At 39.0% G+C, this 20,362-nt stretch overlaps 1 protein-coding gene across 1 annotated transcript in view; it reads right to left on the bottom strand.

Moving 5' to 3' along the window:
* Positions 1-6,783: 6,783 nt before the first annotated feature.
* Wnk3 (WNK lysine deficient protein kinase 3) overlaps positions 6,784-20,362 on the bottom strand; it is a 123,624-nt gene continuing 110,045 nt past the window's right edge. The window contains exons 23-24 of the mRNA XM_037199371.1: positions 16,963-17,165; positions 6,784-12,195 (exon numbers count right to left, since the gene is read on the bottom strand). Of these exons, the coding sequence (XP_037055266.1) occupies positions 11,866-12,195; positions 16,963-17,165 (533 nt within the window). The 3' untranslated portion in view covers positions 6,784-11,865. The remainder of the gene's footprint in view (positions 12,196-16,962; positions 17,166-20,362) is intronic.

Below are 20,362 nucleotides of genomic sequence, written 5' to 3'. Positions count from 1 at the left end.
CTTTTAGCCCTCCCAGATGCCCATCCCTGCTTTTCTTCAAATTCATGGCCTCTTTTTTCACTAATTGTTATTGCATGCATAGATGTATTTGTTTCTCTGTGTAGTTACCTGTCCTGGATCTCGCTTTGTAGATCTGCCTGGCTCTGCCTCCCGAATGCTGGGATTAAAGGCGTGCACCACCACCACCACCACCACCACCACCACCACCACCACCACCACCACACCACCACCACCACCACCACCACCACCACCACCGCCGCCGCCGCCGCCCCCCGGCCACCATATAATTTTATTTGTATGACATGTTGTTTTTTATATAGTACAATGAAACTAAACATGTAGGCATATTCACAAATATGAAAAATCATCTCTAGAAGCTACAAAATGGAAAATATAGATAAAAGATAATTCCTAATATTTTCTAGTTTTCATTAGGAATTAAGGTTATGCAGTGCCAAAAATTATAATTAACATGTGTAATTAAACTATTGGAAATTATGAGCTAGAATTCTGTGCAAGGGAGTAGGCTATTTTATAAAGAAAGGCATATAGCCAGGCAGTGGTGGCACATACCTTTAATCCCAGCACTTGAGGGGCAGAGATTGGCAGATGTCTGCATGTTTGAGGCCAGCCTGATCTTCAGAGCAAGTTCCAGAACATTCAGGGCTATGTAGAAAAACTCTGTCTCAAAAACCAAAAGCACAGATATAAAGATGTATTTTATTACCAAGAAAAAAAAAAGGAAAAACTTAGGGGACTTTAAAAAAAGGTTGTTGTGGAAATATCTTGTTTGGTCAAAAATGGCTGAGATGAAATGTAGTTTTATAGTTTTATTAAAATCAGCATTATAAAAAGATCGATGTTAGTATTAATAGTACATGATACAAAAGGGAGAGTTCTCTATTTTTTGTCTGTAGAATATGTAATATTTGAGTACATGTATGTGTGAGTTCTTTTGGGGGTCAGAGGACACATGCCTTTTCTCCTTAATTGAGACAAGGTCTTTTTGCTGTTGCATGCATACTCCATGCAACACGGAGGGAAGCTCCCATTGTTTCAGCCTCCCATCTTCCAGAAGAGGGCGCTGCGATATTAATAGACACATGCCCTACTTAGTAATGTGGGTTCTGGAGATCTGAACTCAGGTCCTCAGGCATTCATGGCAAGTGCTTTTATCCACTGCTCCCTTTCCACAGCCCTAGCTTATTTCTTTTCTTTTCTTTTTCTTTTTTTTTTTTTGGTTTTTCGAGACAGGGTTTCTCTGTGTAGCTTTGCGCCTTTCCTGGAACTCACTTGGTAGCCCAGGCTGGCCTCGAACTCACAGAGATCCACCTGCCTCTGCCTCCCAAGTGCTGGGATTAAAGGCGTGCGCCACCACCACCTGGCCTAGTTATTTCTTAAAGTAATAAAATTTATTTGGAACTTCAAACTAAAGTTCTACCCAAAAGGTGACACTAATGATAAAAATTTACAGGTTTATTGATTGGAATTTCCCAATTGTAGAGAATTAGAATGTTGCAGATTCAGAGCCAAATTATCCTGGGCTATCTTTAGTCCCCATAATAGCCATTAATTGTTCCCACTGTCTGATCAAACATCTCTTTTGTTGTCAGGAACTTTGGAACTCAGTTTTTAGCAGACTACTAACTTCCACTAATCCCCAAACAAGAAATGACAACGGAGAGCTGGGCATGTTGGTTGCATGCCTCTAGTCCTGACACTGAGAAGACCGAAGAGAGATGATGCCATATATTTGAGGTGGATTTCAGGACAGAATGGACTACATAGTAAAATCCTTCCTCAAAATCAAAATCTCATCCGATAGCATCTAACAACCTCTAGTGGTGTCTTCATGCTTTGCTGCAAGTCCTGCCCTGCTGTCCCCCCGCCGCCACCGCCGCCGCTGTGTTTGGAAAATGCATTGACTTTGATTTCTCTGAAGGCAACCTAAATCTGTGTTCCCAGGTCACTCATATTTGGCTCAGAATAAAGCATCTCTTATTCCTTCAAAAGTGATGGCTGTATTCATTTTATTAGGTCTGGGAATGTGAAAGGTTAAGTGATGGGCCTCACGAAAAAAGATGCTGCATTTTATCAAGGTAATTTCTTCTTCTTTTTTAAAATATGTATTTATTATGTGTATAGTATTCTGCCTGCGTGTGTTCTTGCAGACCAGAAGAGGGCACTAGATCTGGTTACAGGTGGTTGTGAGCCACCATGTGGTTGCTGAGAATTGAACTCAGGACCTCTGGAAGAGCAGCCAGTGCTCTTAACCACTAGCTATCTCTCCAGCGCCCCAAGGTAATTTCTTATACTTGATGTTATCTATCAGGTCTGATTGCTCAAAAAGTGAGTCTTTGCAATATTAAAAGAGCTACATTTTTGTTTACAAATATATAACATGTTTGTATTTGCCTTTAAAATATTGTTGAAAATTTAAAAGGAAGAGAATAGAAAATAAAATTTTAAAAATTGAGACAGGGTCTCATGTATCCCAAGCTGACTTCGAACTCACTACACAGCTAAGGACTACTTAGAACCTCCTGCCTCTACCTCCCAAGTGCTGGGATTACAGGTGTGCACCAATACAATCAGTTTGTGCAGTGCTAAGGATAGAACTCAGGACTTCAAGCATCCCTAGGCAAGCACTCTACCAACTCAGTTATATGCTCAGCACTAAAATATCTTATTGTTATTTTGATTAAATAGATAACTATGGTCTAGTTAAATATTTTTAACTTAAAAATATTTTTGTGTATGAGTGTTTTGCCTCTATGTATGTCTGTGCACCACGTGCATGCCCAGTATCCATGGAGGACAGAAGGTGTCAGATTCTCAGAAACTAAAATCAGCAGTCGGTTGTGAATTACCAGGTGGGTGCTAGAATTCGAACCTGGGTTCTCTACAAGAGCATCCTTTAAATGCTGAGCCATCTCTCCAGGCCCCATCTATTTGCTGTTGTTTGAGACAAGGTCTCCCTCTGTAGTCCTGGCTGGTTTCAAACTCATGATCCTTCTGTTTCAGTCTCCCAAGTGCTGGGATTATGGGAGTGAGTTGCTGTATCTGGCTCCACCAATTGACATGTCTGACAAATTGCTCAAACTCAGTTTTTGCTTTATTTAATTTAATTAATTTATTTATGTAGAGATATAGAGTCTTATGAATCCCAGGCTGGTCTTGAATCTACATAGCTGAGGATAACCTGGAACTCCTGATCCTCCTGCCTCCCTCTCTCAAGCACTACAATTACAGATGTAAACTAGTGAGCCCACCTTTTTTTTGAGAGAGAGAGAGGGTCTGTGGTGGTTTGAATAATAACGGCCCCCAAAGGCTCATATATTTGAATGCTTGGTCATCAGAGAGTGGCACTACTTGATAGGGATTAGGAGGTGTGGCCTTGTTGGAGGAAGTGTGTCACAGGGAGTGGGTTTTGGAGTTTCAAAAGCCTAAGCCAGGCCCGGTATCTTGTTCTCTCTTCTTGCTGTATAGACAGCAAGATCTGGATGTAGAACTTCAACTTCTCCAGCACCATGTCTGCCTGTGTGGCACCATGCTCCCTGCCATGACAACAACGGACAACCCTCTGTAAGTGTAAGCAAGCTCCAATTAAATGGTTTCCTTTATAAGAGTTGCCGTGGGAGCCAGGGGTGGTGGCACACACCTTTAATCCCAGCACTCGGGAGGCAGAGGCAGGTGGATCTCTGTGAGTTCGAGGCCAGCCTGGTCTACAGACTGAGTTCTAGGACAGCCAGGCCTGTTTCACAGAGAATCTGTCTCAAAAAAAAAGTTGCCATGGTCAGTGTCTCTTCACAGTAATAGAACACTGACTAACATAGGGTCTTTCTCTGTAGCTCAGGTTGGTCTGTAATACTATGTAGGCTAGGTTGGCTGCAAACTTGTAGGTGAATTTTCTATCCCAGCCTCACACATGCTGGAATTACTAGAATTTCCTACCAGGCCTGGTTCAATATCACATTATGACTCTTGAACCTCAGATTAAATTTGGGATTTTCTAGTTTGGCCCCTGGAAAGTACTGAATACAATCTGCATTGTGTCAAGGACATGGATCTTGGGGTTCAAGAGTAGAATTTGATTGTTTAGACATGGCTTGTATTCCTCAAAGAATTTTTTTTTTGAGACAGGGTCTCACTATATAGTGTTGGCTGGCCTGGAATTCAGAGATCTACCTGTCTTTGCCTTCCAAGTGCTGGGATTAAAGGAGTATGTGTCACCATGCCTAGCTCTCAAAGGAGTTTTGTTTTGAATCAAGATTTTACTATGTAGCCCAGGTTGGGCTTGAAATGGCAGTGATCTTTTGTTTCTGCCCTCTGAATGCTGGGATTACCGGCATGCATCTGTACTGGAAGTTGTTCCCAGTGTGGCAGTTTTGGGAGGTAGGAAGGCCTCACTGAAATGAGGTGATGGGGACACTGTCCTCGTGAAAGGATAAATGTTTTTCTCACTGGTGTACAGAACAAGGCCACCACACACATTTGTCCCTTCTTCAAAGACCCAGCCATTCCCCTTTCTCTGCCATGCTGCAATGCAGAAGGCTGTGGGGGGTGTGGGGGAGTGTGTGTGTGTGTGTGGGGGGCTGTGTTTCTCAGAGGGCTGAATGGATGTATCTGCCTAATCTTAAGACTTTGAGCTGTGGGCTGGAGAGATGGCTCAGCAGTTAAGAGCACTGTTTTTCCGGAGGTTCTGAGTTCAATTCCCAGCACTCACATGGTGGCTCACAACCATCTGTAATGAGATCTGGCGCCCTCTTCTGGCATGCAGGCAGAACACTGTATGTATAATAAATCTTAAAAAAAAAAGACTTTGAGTCTCTAAAACTCTTAGCTAGATATACCTGGTTTGTCTACAAACTACCCATTGCTAGTAATTTTGTAATAATACAAAATGGAAGAACGCAATTGGGTTATGTTTGGTCATGTTTTTCTTTTAAAGGAGAGATTTGTGGGGTCCCTTAAATAGTAGTTACTATTAGTTGAAAAAGCTATGTAGTAGGCACAATGCTAAACTGACAAGAACCTCACTGAAGCTGTAAAAGCTAGGCACTTCTCCAGCTTTATAAATTGGAACACAAAACCAGGTTTAAGGGACTCCAAAAATATACTTGCATTAACTATAGTAAGAATTAGGTCTATTCCAACCAGCTTGGTTTCTCAAGCACAAGTTGATTGTGCAAGACATTAGCAATATCAATAAGCACATTCAGGAAATGAGAAATAAGGGTAACTGCCCTTACATGTCACTTAATGTAACCAGCTCATTTCACAAAATCAAATTGCCCATGCTTGTTCTACTATGCATCTACTATGCCTCTGGATTACTGAATCATGGCAAGACTTTATTTTATTCGATGAAAGGTCCCATGCCAGGACTGGCTTTGAACTCCTGCTTCAGTTTTGAGTGCTGAGATTACAGGTATGCACAAGTGGCTAAAATAGATATTTTCAAAAAACTTCAAAGATGCTGGATGGTGGTGGTGCATGCATTTAATCCCAGCACTTGGGAGGCAGAGTCAGGTGGATCTCTGTGAGTGTGAAGCCAGCTTGGTCTCAAGTTCCAAGACAGACAGAGTGGTCACACAGAGAAACCCTGTCTTGAAACCCCCCTCCCCCCTGCCCAAATGATCTAATCTTGATTCATTTCATTTTTTCCTCTCTCTCTGTTCCTTTCCTCCTCTTTTCTTTCTTTTCAAAAAGGCTATTTCTATCTTCCCCAGGCTGGCCTATAACTCCATGGGTCCAGCAATCCTCCTGCTTCTGCCTTCAAATGGCCTGGGACCAAAGGGGCATGTGACCATGCCTCACACCATTAACATTTCTGATAGGTCTTATTACTCTTCCTCCAGGGCTCTTTACATATGCATATTTCTTTACATATGCATATACATAAATAAGTGAACAAGTGATTGCTCTGACACTTTTTTTTAAAAGATTTATTTATTTATTATGTATACAATGTTCTGTTTGCATGTATTTCTGCAGGCCAGAAGAGGGAGCCAGATCTCATTACAGATGGTTGGGAGCCACCATGTGGGTGCTGGGAATTGAACACAGGACCTCTGGCTTAACAGCCAGTGTTCTTAACCTCTGAGCCATCTCTGCAGCCCCTGACACGGTTTTATAATCTCTTAAGTCATAGTACACTGGTGAGTGAGAGGTGATAGGAGGCAGGTTTCCAAATGTATCATTCTAAAGGTGACCCAACATTGTTGGAAGGAAAGAAAATACTCTTTTGTAAGGAATAAGCACTGGACAGTTTCATGACAGATATGTAAAGAGTGCACATATGAATCCAAACAATTACAATGTGCTCTCAATATACTTGGATTATTATGTATGCCATTATGCAATATACTTGGATCATTACATATGTGTGCTATGGAGTCAGACATACCTGGATTTGGAGGTAGACTTTACCACTTACTAGCCATATGACCCTTAAAAAACTCTTTTGTCTCCCCACCTGAAAATTTGCCATAAAAAGTGAAAGACTGATGTTCGGGCTGTTGTGTGAATTAAGAATTCACAATTGAAACCCTAGCTAAGATGTAAGTTTACAACTCTGGCTCATTTGCAAATGTGGAGGGGGGGCCCACTGGAAGAGCATTAGAATTGCATGTAAATCAACAGGTAACACGTGGCTGATGCAGGCTCCCCTCACCCCAAAGCCCACACAATCTGTAAGACTACATTTTGTAAATCTGTTAAATTATATTTGATAAAGAACCATTTTAAGCCCGATGACCGCAGTAACTGAGAGAATTTTAATAAGGTGACATAGTCATTTAACACAGCCTTTATTTTTGTTTCAAAACAAAATTCCAGGAAACAAAATACTCAACAACAGTTGGGTAGAAATTAAAATAAAAATCACAGTCTCGAAGAATCAAAACCAGACAACTGCTGAAAGGTAGATCACTTGGCTTACCAAAAATAAAAGTGAAAAAAAAGTCAATGTTAAAAAGGGTTAAAATTAGGTTCAACAGCATTCTATATAATGGTACATTCCCGAATTAAGAAAGGAGAGTTCACATATATAACTAAATGTTAAGTATTGAGAATTGGCTGAAATTCTACATACTTCATGGTAAATTATGCATGAAAGTTTAATTGCATAAACTTCCTGAGTGGCTCCCATGCTGCGTTAGGTCTACATGCTTAATATTCATATTAAACAAATTATAGCTTTAAGTGATTGAGCATGACAGACCTTCAACTGCACTTTCTGATCAGTCACTCTATCCACTGTATCTGCTGAGGGTCCTGGACTACAAATCTCAACCTTAAACCTTAAATTATAGTGGAAAGAAATACAATGTAAAAAGCTAGAGAAGTGACAAGTGAGCATTTTAGAGCACTGTCCCTTCAGAGCTTAGTCCTTCCCTGCCCTCTTGCCTGACTTTTAGCTTTGTAGTAGTCTGTGTTGTTTCACTTCAGAGAAAACCTTCCGGAATCAGAGCTGTTGATCTGTACACTCTTTCAACCATCTCAGTGGAAAAGAACTTTAACCTGGTTACTATTTTGGGCTCATTCACATGTTAGCTGTCAAGATCCCTGATCAATATTTGAATTCATCCTTCATACACACAAAAAGAGATTGTTTCCAGGGTGGTCTGAGAGTATGGCTCCACACAAATTGCGTACTAATTTTACTTAAAAGAAATTTTTACTATGTTTGAGTGTTTTCATTTTATAATCTGGATTAGATTTTTAAATTTTAACCCTAGAATTATAGTTATCAAATCAAAAGCCTTTGTTATATATACATACCTTTCTATTACATCTTCTAAATAAAGGGAGAGAAAATAAATCCCTGATAAACTACAGATTAAAAAAGCAACCAAACAATCTATTCAAGAAAATGGCTTGCATACCACCTCAGAAGGCTCAGATTTTTCTTAATCAAACAGAATATGAGGTAACTGAATCACAAATAGATGGCAAATATACCTCAGGAATGCATTTATAAACGATGACTGAAATATAGTATTTACTAATATTAAAAATGTAGTGTTACATGGTAAACATGTGAAAAAAGGAATATCCAGTTACAAATATTTGCTGGGTTTTTTAAAGGGGGAAAGGAAATGTATTATTTTCAATGCTTAGAAAATACAGCAAAGAGAGTGAATTCCATAAACTACGGAGATTAGATAAGCAATTATCTAAACCCTTACTACCAACTATGATTCAAATGAAATGCATTCTGCCATTTTAAGATAACAAACTGTCACTGTAAATACCAGGCAATATTTTGACGATGGGTCACTGATTAGGTCGTCAAGTATTTCACTGTGGTAGTTAAAGCAATTTCAACTCATAGCCCTTTAGAAACCGAGATGAGAAAGCATGGCCAGTACATGTGAATTTACAGGCACCAGGACTATCTCACTTCAGTACACTTGAGCCATTTGTTTATTGAAAACTAACTCCCACCACTAAGTCTTATATTGCCACCAATTTGATTTCTCTCTTGGCTTTCCATTCCCAAATCCCCTAACTTTATTACACATAGGCGTATGGTTCTCATCGCTTAAACACAGACTGGTGGCAGAATGATGGTTCCTCTCATCTCACATGCCTGGTGAGTGCTAGGACGAAAAAGGCAAGCCAGATTGAGAATCTAAACAACATAAAGAATCAAGGCAAAAAAGCAAGTTTCACAGGCAACATTTACTTGTGCACCTAAAACAGTACTGGAAAACGAGGTAGATAAACAAAAGTAACTGGACTGCAATTAAATCTGGGGTTTCAGATGATAATATCCCACTTTATAACCTTAGAAAAGCACTCTACACTCAACCAAAAAAATCACAGCAGAAGTGCCTTTTAAACTTTCACAGTTAGTTTTCCTGTCAAACTATTAGAACTTATGCTTGATATTAAGCAAGGAAGAGATGAAAATGCAGGGATATTTGTTAAGCTACAGCAAATTACTTGAGATTCAAGACTGCTTCTGGTATATGAAGGGTTATCAGCACTGAATACACCAGTATTGGTTTCACAGTCTTATGATGTTATACCCAACTTCACAGACACAGCAGCAGTGCTTGATGGTGAAATGCTCATGTTGCCATACATGAAGACACACTGCTGCTCATCAGATGTGCACTTGGAGAAGTAAACAGAGCGGCTGGACATACAGACTATCTCCCAAGGAAACTTCAAAAGATAGTGGTTAAGCACAATCTTTATGATGATTATAAGAAAAAAAATGGAAAGGATAGGTTTGCGTGCTTTCTAGAAATGAACAGAAGGCCCATTATATGCACTAAGCTCTTTGTTTAAAAAAAAAAAAGGTACACTTCTGAGCATTATCTGATTCATTATTTATGGGAGAGAAAAAGGACTTCAGGCAAGGGTGGAAACAGCACTATTCTATGACTTAGCAAAATTATGAAATAATACAAAATCCCCATCTATAAAACTAACCAATATTTACAATCAAAGTGACTATAAGTTGAATCAAATCAAAAAGTAATGAGAAAAAGTAAAGAAAAACCCACAGCAAAGTGAATAATATTGTTTTCTTCATTTCTGCACACTCCCTTTTTTCTGTATGCTTTAACTTCTACACATTACACATACATAATGTATATGTAACATATATGTTAACCTAGATACTGCAGTCAGCATGGAGACAGCAGTACCCTATTCCCCATCTTCAAACTTTAGAAGATGACTTCTCTTTCCAGCAAAACCTGAAAAGATTTTAAGTATTACAAGGCACTGCAAACATCTGCAGGCAAACAAGAACGATGAATTATATGTAAAACTGAGATGTTTAACAAAACACAGAACATACTATGTAGAGCAGCCACTAGTAAATGGGATTGTCCATGTCATCTGGGGAGCTTTCTTCATCCTGGGTTACACTGTGTAAAATGATGCTAGTAGAGAAGATTCAGTCTTAAAACCTGTAGTACTTCCGCTTATACCTTGTTTGTCTCAATGTAATTATACAAAACCAACTGCTAATGGAACAGACAGTTTTAAGGAACTATGGGTTTTAGGAGCATTGTTTTTGTACATGTGGAAACCACTGCAATGCAAGTTAACTGCACTACATGAATATCCTACAAATCATTTCAACTTGCAGAGCAATACCATAGAAGCAATTTCAGGAGTTTGGGCATAGGATCTGGACTCATCCAAAAAAAGGATATCTAAGAAAAGAAATTGTGGCTCTTACCAGTAGCAATCCACAGAATGCTTCCAGTAACAGTGACAAAAATGTGATGGTGGATGGGATCTTTAGGTAAGTAATGTAAGACAACTTTTAAAAGAGGTACTGACTTTCACAAAGTATACTGTATGAAATTTAAAAAAAAAGTTTTTCTAACTTCCTGGCAAGCTCATGGGGTAAGTTTTTGAGAAATATGGAGGAAAGTATGTTAACAGAAATACTGAGCATTATTTGGAATGATTACCAAGATAATTTCTAAACAGGAAAATATGTATTAGAAATGACTTTCAAAGCTTCAGTGAATGTGAAGTCATTTGAATATGTATTCTTAGGAGTTGATAAATACCATGTAAAAGTTCTATTTGGGTTTCACAGACTGAAAATTAGGTAACCCTGTGATGAGCCTTTAAGATTACTGAAGTTAACCTTCCTAAAAACCAAAGGCATACATTTTGACACTGCCTCCCTTCCTCCTAAAACTGGATAAAACCCAGTAAAGTGCAACTTGACAGTGAAATCTCTCAAATTTTCAAGAGGCTGACAAACGCATCTACGATCTAAAATGGTCTAAGACTATAGATATTAGTAAGAAATTATAACAACCAAAAAACTGTCATCAAAAAAGGTTAAAGGCAATTTAAATAATATCATCCTAGGGTGTACTATTTCACTGCAGGATAGTATGTATCCTACATTTCTTAGAACCCTGTAAAGCCAGTGTTTTATGTAAAAGTCTCAAAAGCTACAAACCCTAATGTGTCAAGTACATTTCACTTTAGAAGAATGGATTAACAAGTGTTAACCTGAATCTCCTTGTTTAGGATTACAAGGATTATCCCCAAGTGAGATTCACATCAGCTGCAATACTTAGCAAAAGAATGCAAGCCAAGCCAGTGCCTCTCAAATGCTCAAAACCAATGCAGTGTGCACATGAGAAAAAATAGCTGCTTTGGGTTATTACTGGAACCCAAAAGCAGCTCTAGTAGCTGTAGGCTCAAGGAACTGTTACAGTTCTGTTTTTTCCTTTCCCTCCGCCTCACTTAAAACAAGCCCTCACTCCTACTGCTGTGATGACGGGAAGAAAATCACATTCAAAACATTCATGTTCTGTACTGCTTGACAAAAGTATACTAAATTTATACATCAAAACATCTTCTGCAGCCAGTTACTGCCTTCTGTGAAAAGTAAACAAAAGACAGTTGTGACAAATCCCACAAGACTGGCTACTGGAGGGTCTTACCTCATCCACATTTGGGGAGAACCAATCTACATAGTTTTTACACACTTTAAAGAAAAGTATCATACAACTGCTGGTAGCAGCATAAAAAAGTGGGGTGAGAGCTTCTCAGCAACACATGAAAGTGTCCTGGAAATGGTAACACTCAAGCTGAGCTTATTAAAGCATTCTGAACAGTATTTTTTAAAAATCAAGTATCAAAGAGGATAGGATTTGAAGTGAAAAAACATTTCTGTGTGCCGTATTCTATGTGCAAACTGCACATTACTACAGAAAGATGAGCTGTATCAAATATCACACTGGAACAACAAAAAACACAGTTGAAAGTAGACTCAAATGAGAGAAAATATGGCAGAACTCAAGAACAAAGTTTAGTATTATAGGTGTTCTGAAAGTCCTCTCCCCTTACATCAGCATCTATTTGGATTCATTTAGGACCAGGAGGAATTGATGGTGGATTCTGCATTGGTGGAGCTGGAAATGCCTGCAAATTCATCCCGGGCTGGAAGAGTCCCCCAGATTGGGTAGGAACCACTACAGACTGCTGTGCTGTTCCCGAAATTCCTACCCACTGTACTGGATACCCTGTGGGCCCCACAGCATTATACTGACAAACATGGGGCATTCCATATGATGGTAATGGCCCAGGAAATGAAGGGAGTGGGAGTCCTTGAGGCAAGGGAGTTGGGACAGCTCCACGAATTTGGGAATGAGAAGCAATCCATGTTGATGTGTAGCCCATAGTAGATGGAGTACTCTAACAAAAAAAAAAAAAACACAAAAGATCAGTTTATTTGGCATATTCTTTTATCAGTCTATATTCCTATTCTTTTAGGCTCACTACATCTACTGTTACAACGAGCAGAGCATCTTTCTGTGAGTTATGCAATGGTAACATTCTTTACCGAAGCTCATGTTTCTAACTGCCCTGTCTTGCAGTATAGGCATTTTCAGATGAGGAAACAGAAAATAAAATTGGTAAGTAGCCCAATACCACCAAACAACTTAAGAATGAGGCAGGGACTTAACACTGTTCCACATAACTCTAAGGCCCATATTAACTCCCTGTTCACACTTTAGTCCCTACTTGACTCATGCTAGTACTATTCTTTTGCTTTTACTTCATTTTTCCAGCCATGAATGTGCTTTCACACTGTAGGTTTAGATGAAAATAGCCCATCTTACTTATATGATCCTCTGGATACAGAGGAATACAATTAGTGTAACAAGGGGACCTGACATATAGCAGATGTTCAATAGACATCCCCTTCATTTCCCCCTTCTCATTATCTTGAAATATGAAACTTCTGTTATTTTTATTTTATTTTGCTTATATGGGTGTTTTGCCTGCATATATATGTAACATGTGCATGCAGTACCCATGGAGGCCAAAAGAGGGCATTGGATCCCCTGGGACTGGAATTAACAGACAGAAGTGAGCAGCCATGTGGGTGTTGGGAATCAAATCCATCTTCTGAAAGAGCAGCCAATTCTGTGAACGACTGACTCATTTCTCTAGGCCTTCTGTCATATTCTTATACATTTACTTTTACTCTTGCATGTGTATGTGCATGCAGCCTTATATGCAAATGCAGGCAAGAGGTCCACTTGGGGTGTGGTTCCTCAGGTGCTTCCCAACTTGTTTTTGGAGACAGACTCTCTCATTGGCTGAAGCTCACTAAGTAGGCAATGCTGGCTAGCTAGCAATACCCAAGGCTTCACTTGTCTCTGCCTCCCCAGTGAGAGAATTATGCATGTACCACACACCCAGCTTTTTCACATGGGCTCTAAGAACTAAATTCAGGTCCTCATACTTGCATGGTAAGTAGTTTACTGGTTAAGCTATCTTCACAGCCCCCTATTCTTCCAAATTTAAACTGAAAACAGACAATTGTGTTTTGGGCAGTACTGACAAGATATATTCCTTCTTGCCTGGCTATTCTTAACAGGTTATGTTGTGATTAAACATATGTATAGAGATTTATAATATATTTATAATACACATAGGAATAATAATTCCAATAATGTAAATAATTCTCTTAGCAGCCTCAAATCCTGAATTACCAAGCTAAAACTAAACTTTCAATTAAACTTTTGTTAGAAAGTTTCAATGTAAGTTAAGATAAAAGTTTTCAGTTTGACCTGAAAATGAATGGCAATACATACTGAGTTACAAAATATTTTATTTAAAGTTCAGCAATCTCAACAGTATTTCTTTCTGTTAAGTAAAATTAAATTTAATGTTTCTGATTCAAAACAGCAATATACTATGATCACATTTCAATAATCTTATTTCTATGCATCTATGTATTAATATAGAAAATGATCTGATGTCTAACATTTACCTGAAGTTGATGACAACCATTTCCTGGTGGTGGGATTTGAAAGTGCTATTTTAAAATTTATACTTTTTTCATTGGTTAGGTTACATAATGAGTAGTATTGTTTTAAAAATAATGGTTTGTTTTTTTAAAGACTGAATTAGAGAGGTTATAAGTCTACTCTTGAATATTCCTAAGATATCTCTGATTCAAATGCCCAAACAGGCAATCCTCCCCTACCAAAACCCATTATCTGTTCATGTGCGCCATTTCAGTGATCAGCAGCCACTACCAAACAAGTCATACAGTCATTCAATTACCAAATCTTGTCTATTCTCTCTTAAACATTCCTTGGAATCTGTTCACTTCTGTTCAAATCAACTTCTCATCAACTAGACTAGTGTAACTAACTCCTACTGCTCAGAGAACACTAATCCCACCAAATTCTGTCTTCTTGCTTCAGTCATTGCTGTTCTCAAAAGAAACAATAATTCAAATGTGATCCTATGAAAGACCTGGGGCATCATAACTGTCCATCTTTCTTAAAATAAATATACCACTCCTCACCATTACCACATTTGAGACCCCATCTACTCCTTATATTCACTGTCCACCACTCTTTGCTCTCTCTGCTTCAGCCAGACTGGCTTACTCTCAGTCCTTTCATGTTTCTTTCCTCACATCAGGCTTTTGCATATGCTATTAACTTCTACTCTCTAGATCTCATTCGATTATCACTTTATCAGGAAAGCTTTCCTTAACTATTTACAATTGCATGGGGAGGTCAGAGAGCAACTTGTGGGAGTCAGTTTGCTCCTACCATGTGGGTCCTGGGAACTGAACTCAGGTAGTCAGGCAGGGTGACAAGTGCCTTTACCCACTGGGCCATCTGGCTAGCCCTCATTGACCTTTTTTAGTAGATCACATTTCCCTTACTACATGGTATCCCCCTATACTTTATTTGTAATTCTTAGTATAATTGCAAGTTAATACTGATTTAATGCCTTTATTTGCTTTTACTCACAAAACTTATGTCTAGCAGAGCACTTGGTATACAATAAGGGGCTTGATACATGATTATGCAAACAAAAACGTCTAAGTAGGGCTACAGGACAGTACCATGCAAGAATATTAGTTGACCCTCTATACAAATATATAACTAACCAGATCTAAAACACAAAACTAGTGACCATATATAAGTAACCCCTGTGAAGGTGTAATTTTATTGGTGCTAGCTAACTTAATCTTCACAGTAATCCTGTGAGGATTATCCACATTGCAAATACAAGAACTCTGAGGCAAAAAGACATGAAGTCATACAACTAGTAAATGACTAGCTGACATCGGGACCCAACTCTGTTAAAAGATCTTTAGCACTTTTATTTACACATAATTTTCTGCTCACTCTTCTTGCAAACACCCTCTTTTATACTCAATAAACCACCATCCAACTAGTCAACAAAACCTCCTTCATACAGCACTCAGAATCTCTCACTGGCAGAACAAATGCATTTCTGTCTTGAAATGCATCTAAAGGATCTCAGATTTTACAGTAATGATATTATCTGAGCATCAACTGGTACCAGGAACAAGACAAACACATACATCTCCCAAGCAGATATAGTGTTCACTACTTGAGGAAGCCAAGTTTTGATAGTTTCATCCAACATTAACAATAGATATTTTTTTTTTTTACTATGTATCTCATGTATCAACTAAGGATACTCTTGTCTCAGCCTCCTGAGTACTGGGACAACAGATGTGCATCATCATGTCCTGTTTAAAGAAAAGTGGTCATTTTTCTACCTTTTTCCTCATAGTATAGTGCAAGGTACCAGATCCAGGCCTTTTTCCTTGTGAGGCAAATGCTCTACCACTAAGCTACAAACTCAGTTCAATGAAACTCTTTTCATATGTTTTTTACTTAACTATATTCAATGACTATATCTATTATCAAGTATACACACAAGAATAATATACTCAGAGATATCCTCCAATTACAAGGGCTGAAAATCTAACACTTAACATTTTAACAGGTTTGCTTGCTTTGAAAAAATAAGATCCAAATTCCACCATCCAGCACACTGTTCAGTGATCAGTGATTTTCATATTTATATATTCACAAACATATGTCTAACATATAATTTTGCCTAAATTATATTATTCTATATATTCTGTTGAATAATCTATATTTTTTTCAAAGATTCATTTATTTATTTTATGTATGACTGAGTGCTTTATCTTCATGTATGCCTTTATGCCAGAAGAAGGCATTAGATCCCACTCTAGATGGTTGTGAGCCACCATGTGGTTGCTGGGAATTGAACTCAGGACCTCTGGAAGAGCAGTCAGTGCTCTTAACCTCTGAGCCATCTCGCCAGCCCCAAATAATCTATCTTATTCCCACTCCAGAATACACTGTGGACTCCCACATACCACTTAATTGTACATCTTATCTTGTATACCACGTGTAATAACTGGCATCTTTTCTATAAACTCAACAGACCTCATAATATTTCACCTTCCACAGCCTTAATTTTTTTCCCAGAGCTGAGGACCGAACCACTGAGCTAAATTATTTTTTATGAACTAAACAAAGATAGTTCAGATACCTTATTGGGTTTAAGAACATTGATGTATAGCATAGGACACCTTTCCCTCAACACTTAATTCTTCTTGTACTATCAGATTAGCCCTCTCTCCAGGTGAATTCCTTTTGAGTATTTTATATTTTTAGAGAGAGAATAGTGTAAAACTAGAGCCAGCAAATGTTGGCCCACCACCTCTTTTCATAAGTCATGTTTGTTTGTTTTTTGAGCACAGCAAACTGATTTGTTAAGGGAAACTAAGAACTCCTATGAATGGGAGGGGCTTCAAAGGAGGACCAGTCCATAAATCAAGTGGTAATAGATCAGAGCCACAACCATTTGCCTACTTATTTTCTTAGACTGCTTTTGCATTATAAGCAAGGTGATTCCTGTAACCCTGTGGCTTGGAAAGCCTAAAATGTTTATTAATTGGTCCCTTCATAAAAATTTGGCAACTTCTAGTCTAAAAGATAATTTGCTCAAAGACATGATAAATCTAGATAAGGATCAAAGTCTCAATATCATACCATTTTTGAGCAGTACCTATAATCATAGTCTAAATCAATTGTTACAGCTTTTAATTTTTATAAGGAGGACAGAGGATAAGTGACTTACTTCATATACCTTGTTCCAGTTTTCTGTCTCTAATTTTTGTTGGCTTTGTTTGAGTTGGTTTAAACTCGGCTTACTAGGAAAATGCCCTACTGTTTCCTTTGTCCAATCATCCACCAGCTTATGTAAATCATCTGTGAACATCCCCTTTTTACTGGCTGGAGATTGCTGGCATGACACTGTATTACTCTCCACACATAGGGCATCTACAAGAAAAAACAAAACAAGAAAACCATGTAAAGGAATTGCAGCTGGTAAGTAGATAACACTCCTGTTCTTAACTTTTTTAATGTGTGTGTGTGTGTGTGTGTGTGTGTGTGTGTGTTTACATGCCCACATGCCCGCGTGCATGTATGTGTTTGTGTCACAGTACAGCCTGCAAAAGTGAGCTATCAGCCGGGCGGTGGTGGCACATGTCTGTAGATGTAACCAACTGTCTTATTAAATAAAAAACACAGAACCAATGTAAAAGAGAAAGCCAAGAGGTCAGAGCTCAGAGCTAAAATCTTACCCTTCCTCCTACGGTGCTCCTAGCTTCCCGAAAAAGAGCTATTTCCTGTGTGCATGTCTTTAAATAGTCTTTCTGTTCTGCCTTCTCATTGGGTGTAAACCCAAACACATGACTGCCTCGTCACTGCCTGTAAGTACAGCCCTCTAGGTCTTAAAGGCGTATGTCTCCAATGCTGGCTGTATCCCTGAACACACAGAGATCTATGGGATCAAAGGCGTGCACCATCACCGCCACGCTCTTTCTATGGCTCTAATAGCTCTGACCCCTGGGCAACTTTATTTATTAACATACAATTAAAATCACATTTCAGTACAAATAGAATACCACCATAGCATGTCTTTAATCCCAGCACTTGGGAGGCAGAGCCAGGCGGATCTCTGTGAGTTTGAGGCCAGCCTGGGCTACCAAGTGAGTTCCAGGAAAGGCGCAAAGCTACACCGAAAAACCCTGACTCGAAAAACAAAAACAACAACAACAAAAAAAAGTGAGCTATCTCCTTCCACCATGTGGGTTCCCAGGAATCAACTCAGGTTATCGGGCTTGGTGGCAAGTTCCTTTGCCTACTGAGCTATTTCCTAGTTCAAAATAACTAACTCTTCTTTGAGCAACATATATATGAGATAAGGGTAACCATAAATTATAGTTGACTTGAGACTGCCAATTTAAAGCCGTTATACTAGTGTAATCACTAAATAACTCCTCAATACTCAAAAGTTTCTTAGAGCTTGGACATCAAATTAAATGGTGTAAGTCATTTATGATAAATAGGCTCTCCAAAAAATTAGTATAACTTTAATCTTTTTATATGCTTCCTTGAGTAGATATTTGGAGGAGTTACAAAAGACTCACATGTGCTTATAGAAGCCAGGAAATTAAAAAGGGGCCACTAGGGAGAAGAAAGACCTAATAGGATAGATAAAGAAGAGGGTTATGTGAGAAAATGAGGAGGGGAATGGGAGAACAGGGAAATGAGAGGGTTAGTGGAGGGAAGAACTACAATGAGGATGTTTGAAAAGGCTTTAGGAAACTACTGTCATAAACTTCCATATGCACATACACATGTAAGAGTTTAAATTGTTACCTTTCATAGGGACTAATGTTCCTCTTAGAAGTCATAGGCTGTCAAATAAAAAGAAAGTGCCAACTATGGGATATCTCCCCTCAAATTTTTGGTCAGAGGGATTCCAGAGACACCCAAATCAATACAACCTATTACCATTGCTTTTGCTTGTCCAGTAGAACATAATGGTGATACCCTATTGCTGAAGACACCACACACTTTGGTCACAGGACTTGGAGAAATCAAGCTGGTACTGATTTGGAAGCTTATTTCCTGCTGGCTAGTTTTTATAGTACAGCAGGATGCTGAGGGATAATAGTCATCAAGAGTTTTACCCAGCTGTGACCCCTGCAAAGTACAATAAGGACTGGCCTGGCAAGTATAGTAGTGAAATAAATGTTATGGGAGAAACCAACCACTTTCTGCTCAGATTTAAGGTCTTTTCCACAAGAGGAAACTCATGGCTGCTACTGTAAATCTATCCAAGAAACCTGGATGGGGAGCTCAGAGGTTCTAGGGGTGAACATACTACTATTATTTTTTCTAAATGGACATAGTATTAAAACAACTCCTAACTGCTGTACCCATAGATTAATGCAGTCCTCAGTCCTCATCAGGGAAGCATCTTTGTGTAGTGGATGGCAGTTAATACAGAGATGCTCAATTGGTCAAATTGAGAGAGTAAGTATCTGTGGAGTGCCCAGCCATAAATGGTACATCTATGTCACACACCTCCCCTCAAGACTCAAAACATTGCAGAAGAAGGGAAAGAAAGATTCTAAGATCCAGAGGTTGGAGAAGATCTGGGCCAAACTGTCTTAGACATGACAATATCACTGCATTCACAAACTCATAGCTGGCTGTGGTTGACTGCACAAGACCAATAAAAGATCAAACTAGTCAACATTTCAGAACAAATGTGGGAGGAGCACTGTAGTGGTTTGAATGAAAATGGCCCCCAGAGGCTCACAGGGAGTGGCACTATTTGAAAGGATTAGGACTTTATGAGCTTGTTGGACTTAGGTACAGTTCTGTTGGAGGAAGTGGCTGGGCTTTGGGGTTTCAAACGCTCAAGCCAGGCCCAATGTGTCTCACTTCCTGCTGCCTGTGGATCCAAATGTAGTACTCTCAACTAACTCTCCAGCACCCTATCTACCTGCACACCACCATGCTTCCTGCCCTGATGATAATGAACCAAAACTCTGAACTCTAAGCTAGCCTCAATTAAATGCTTTCCTTTATAAGCGTTTACTGTGGTCATAGTGTCTCTTTATAGCACTAGAACTTTGACTAAGACAGGCACTCAAACTCCCAGGCCTAGCGAATGGCAACTAATGGTTTCTAGAAAGTGAATTTTCTTTAGGGGTGTAGTTCTTGGTAGGCTGACAATGCTCTTAGTGGATGGCCCCACACATGGCTAGCACTTATTGGGTTATTTAAAAAGAGAACATTAAGTTGGAAAAGGAATGTGAGGGGATCTAGAAATAGTGGGAGGAAGGAATGGGTCAATATGATTGGAAAATATTCTATACATTTATAAAATTCTCAAAAATAAATAAAAACATTAAAAAATAGCCATAGGGCTAGAGATGTGCCTTAGTACTACACAGCTTGTGTAGCATGTATGGCCATGGGTTCAAGCCATGCAGGAGGAAGAGAAACAGGAGCAGGAGCAAGAGGCAGCATTTAAAGGATAAAAGGGGCATCTGGATTGGACCTTGTGATTCCATTCCATTCCAAACAATGGAGGAGAGCCTTGAACTTTTTAGCTATCACTCTTTCCTATCTCACCTCGCTTTCCCCTTTTGCTTAAGGACAAAAGGAGCTTGAAA

The sequence above is a fragment of the Peromyscus leucopus genome, chromosome X (assembly GCF_004664715.2).
Source record: "Peromyscus leucopus breed LL Stock chromosome X, UCI_PerLeu_2.1, whole genome shotgun sequence".
Taxonomy (NCBI): Eukaryota; Metazoa; Chordata; class Mammalia; order Rodentia; family Cricetidae; genus Peromyscus; species Peromyscus leucopus.
The sequence above is the reverse complement of the archived record's forward strand: the minus strand, read 5'-3'. Positions and strand labels throughout refer to the sequence as shown.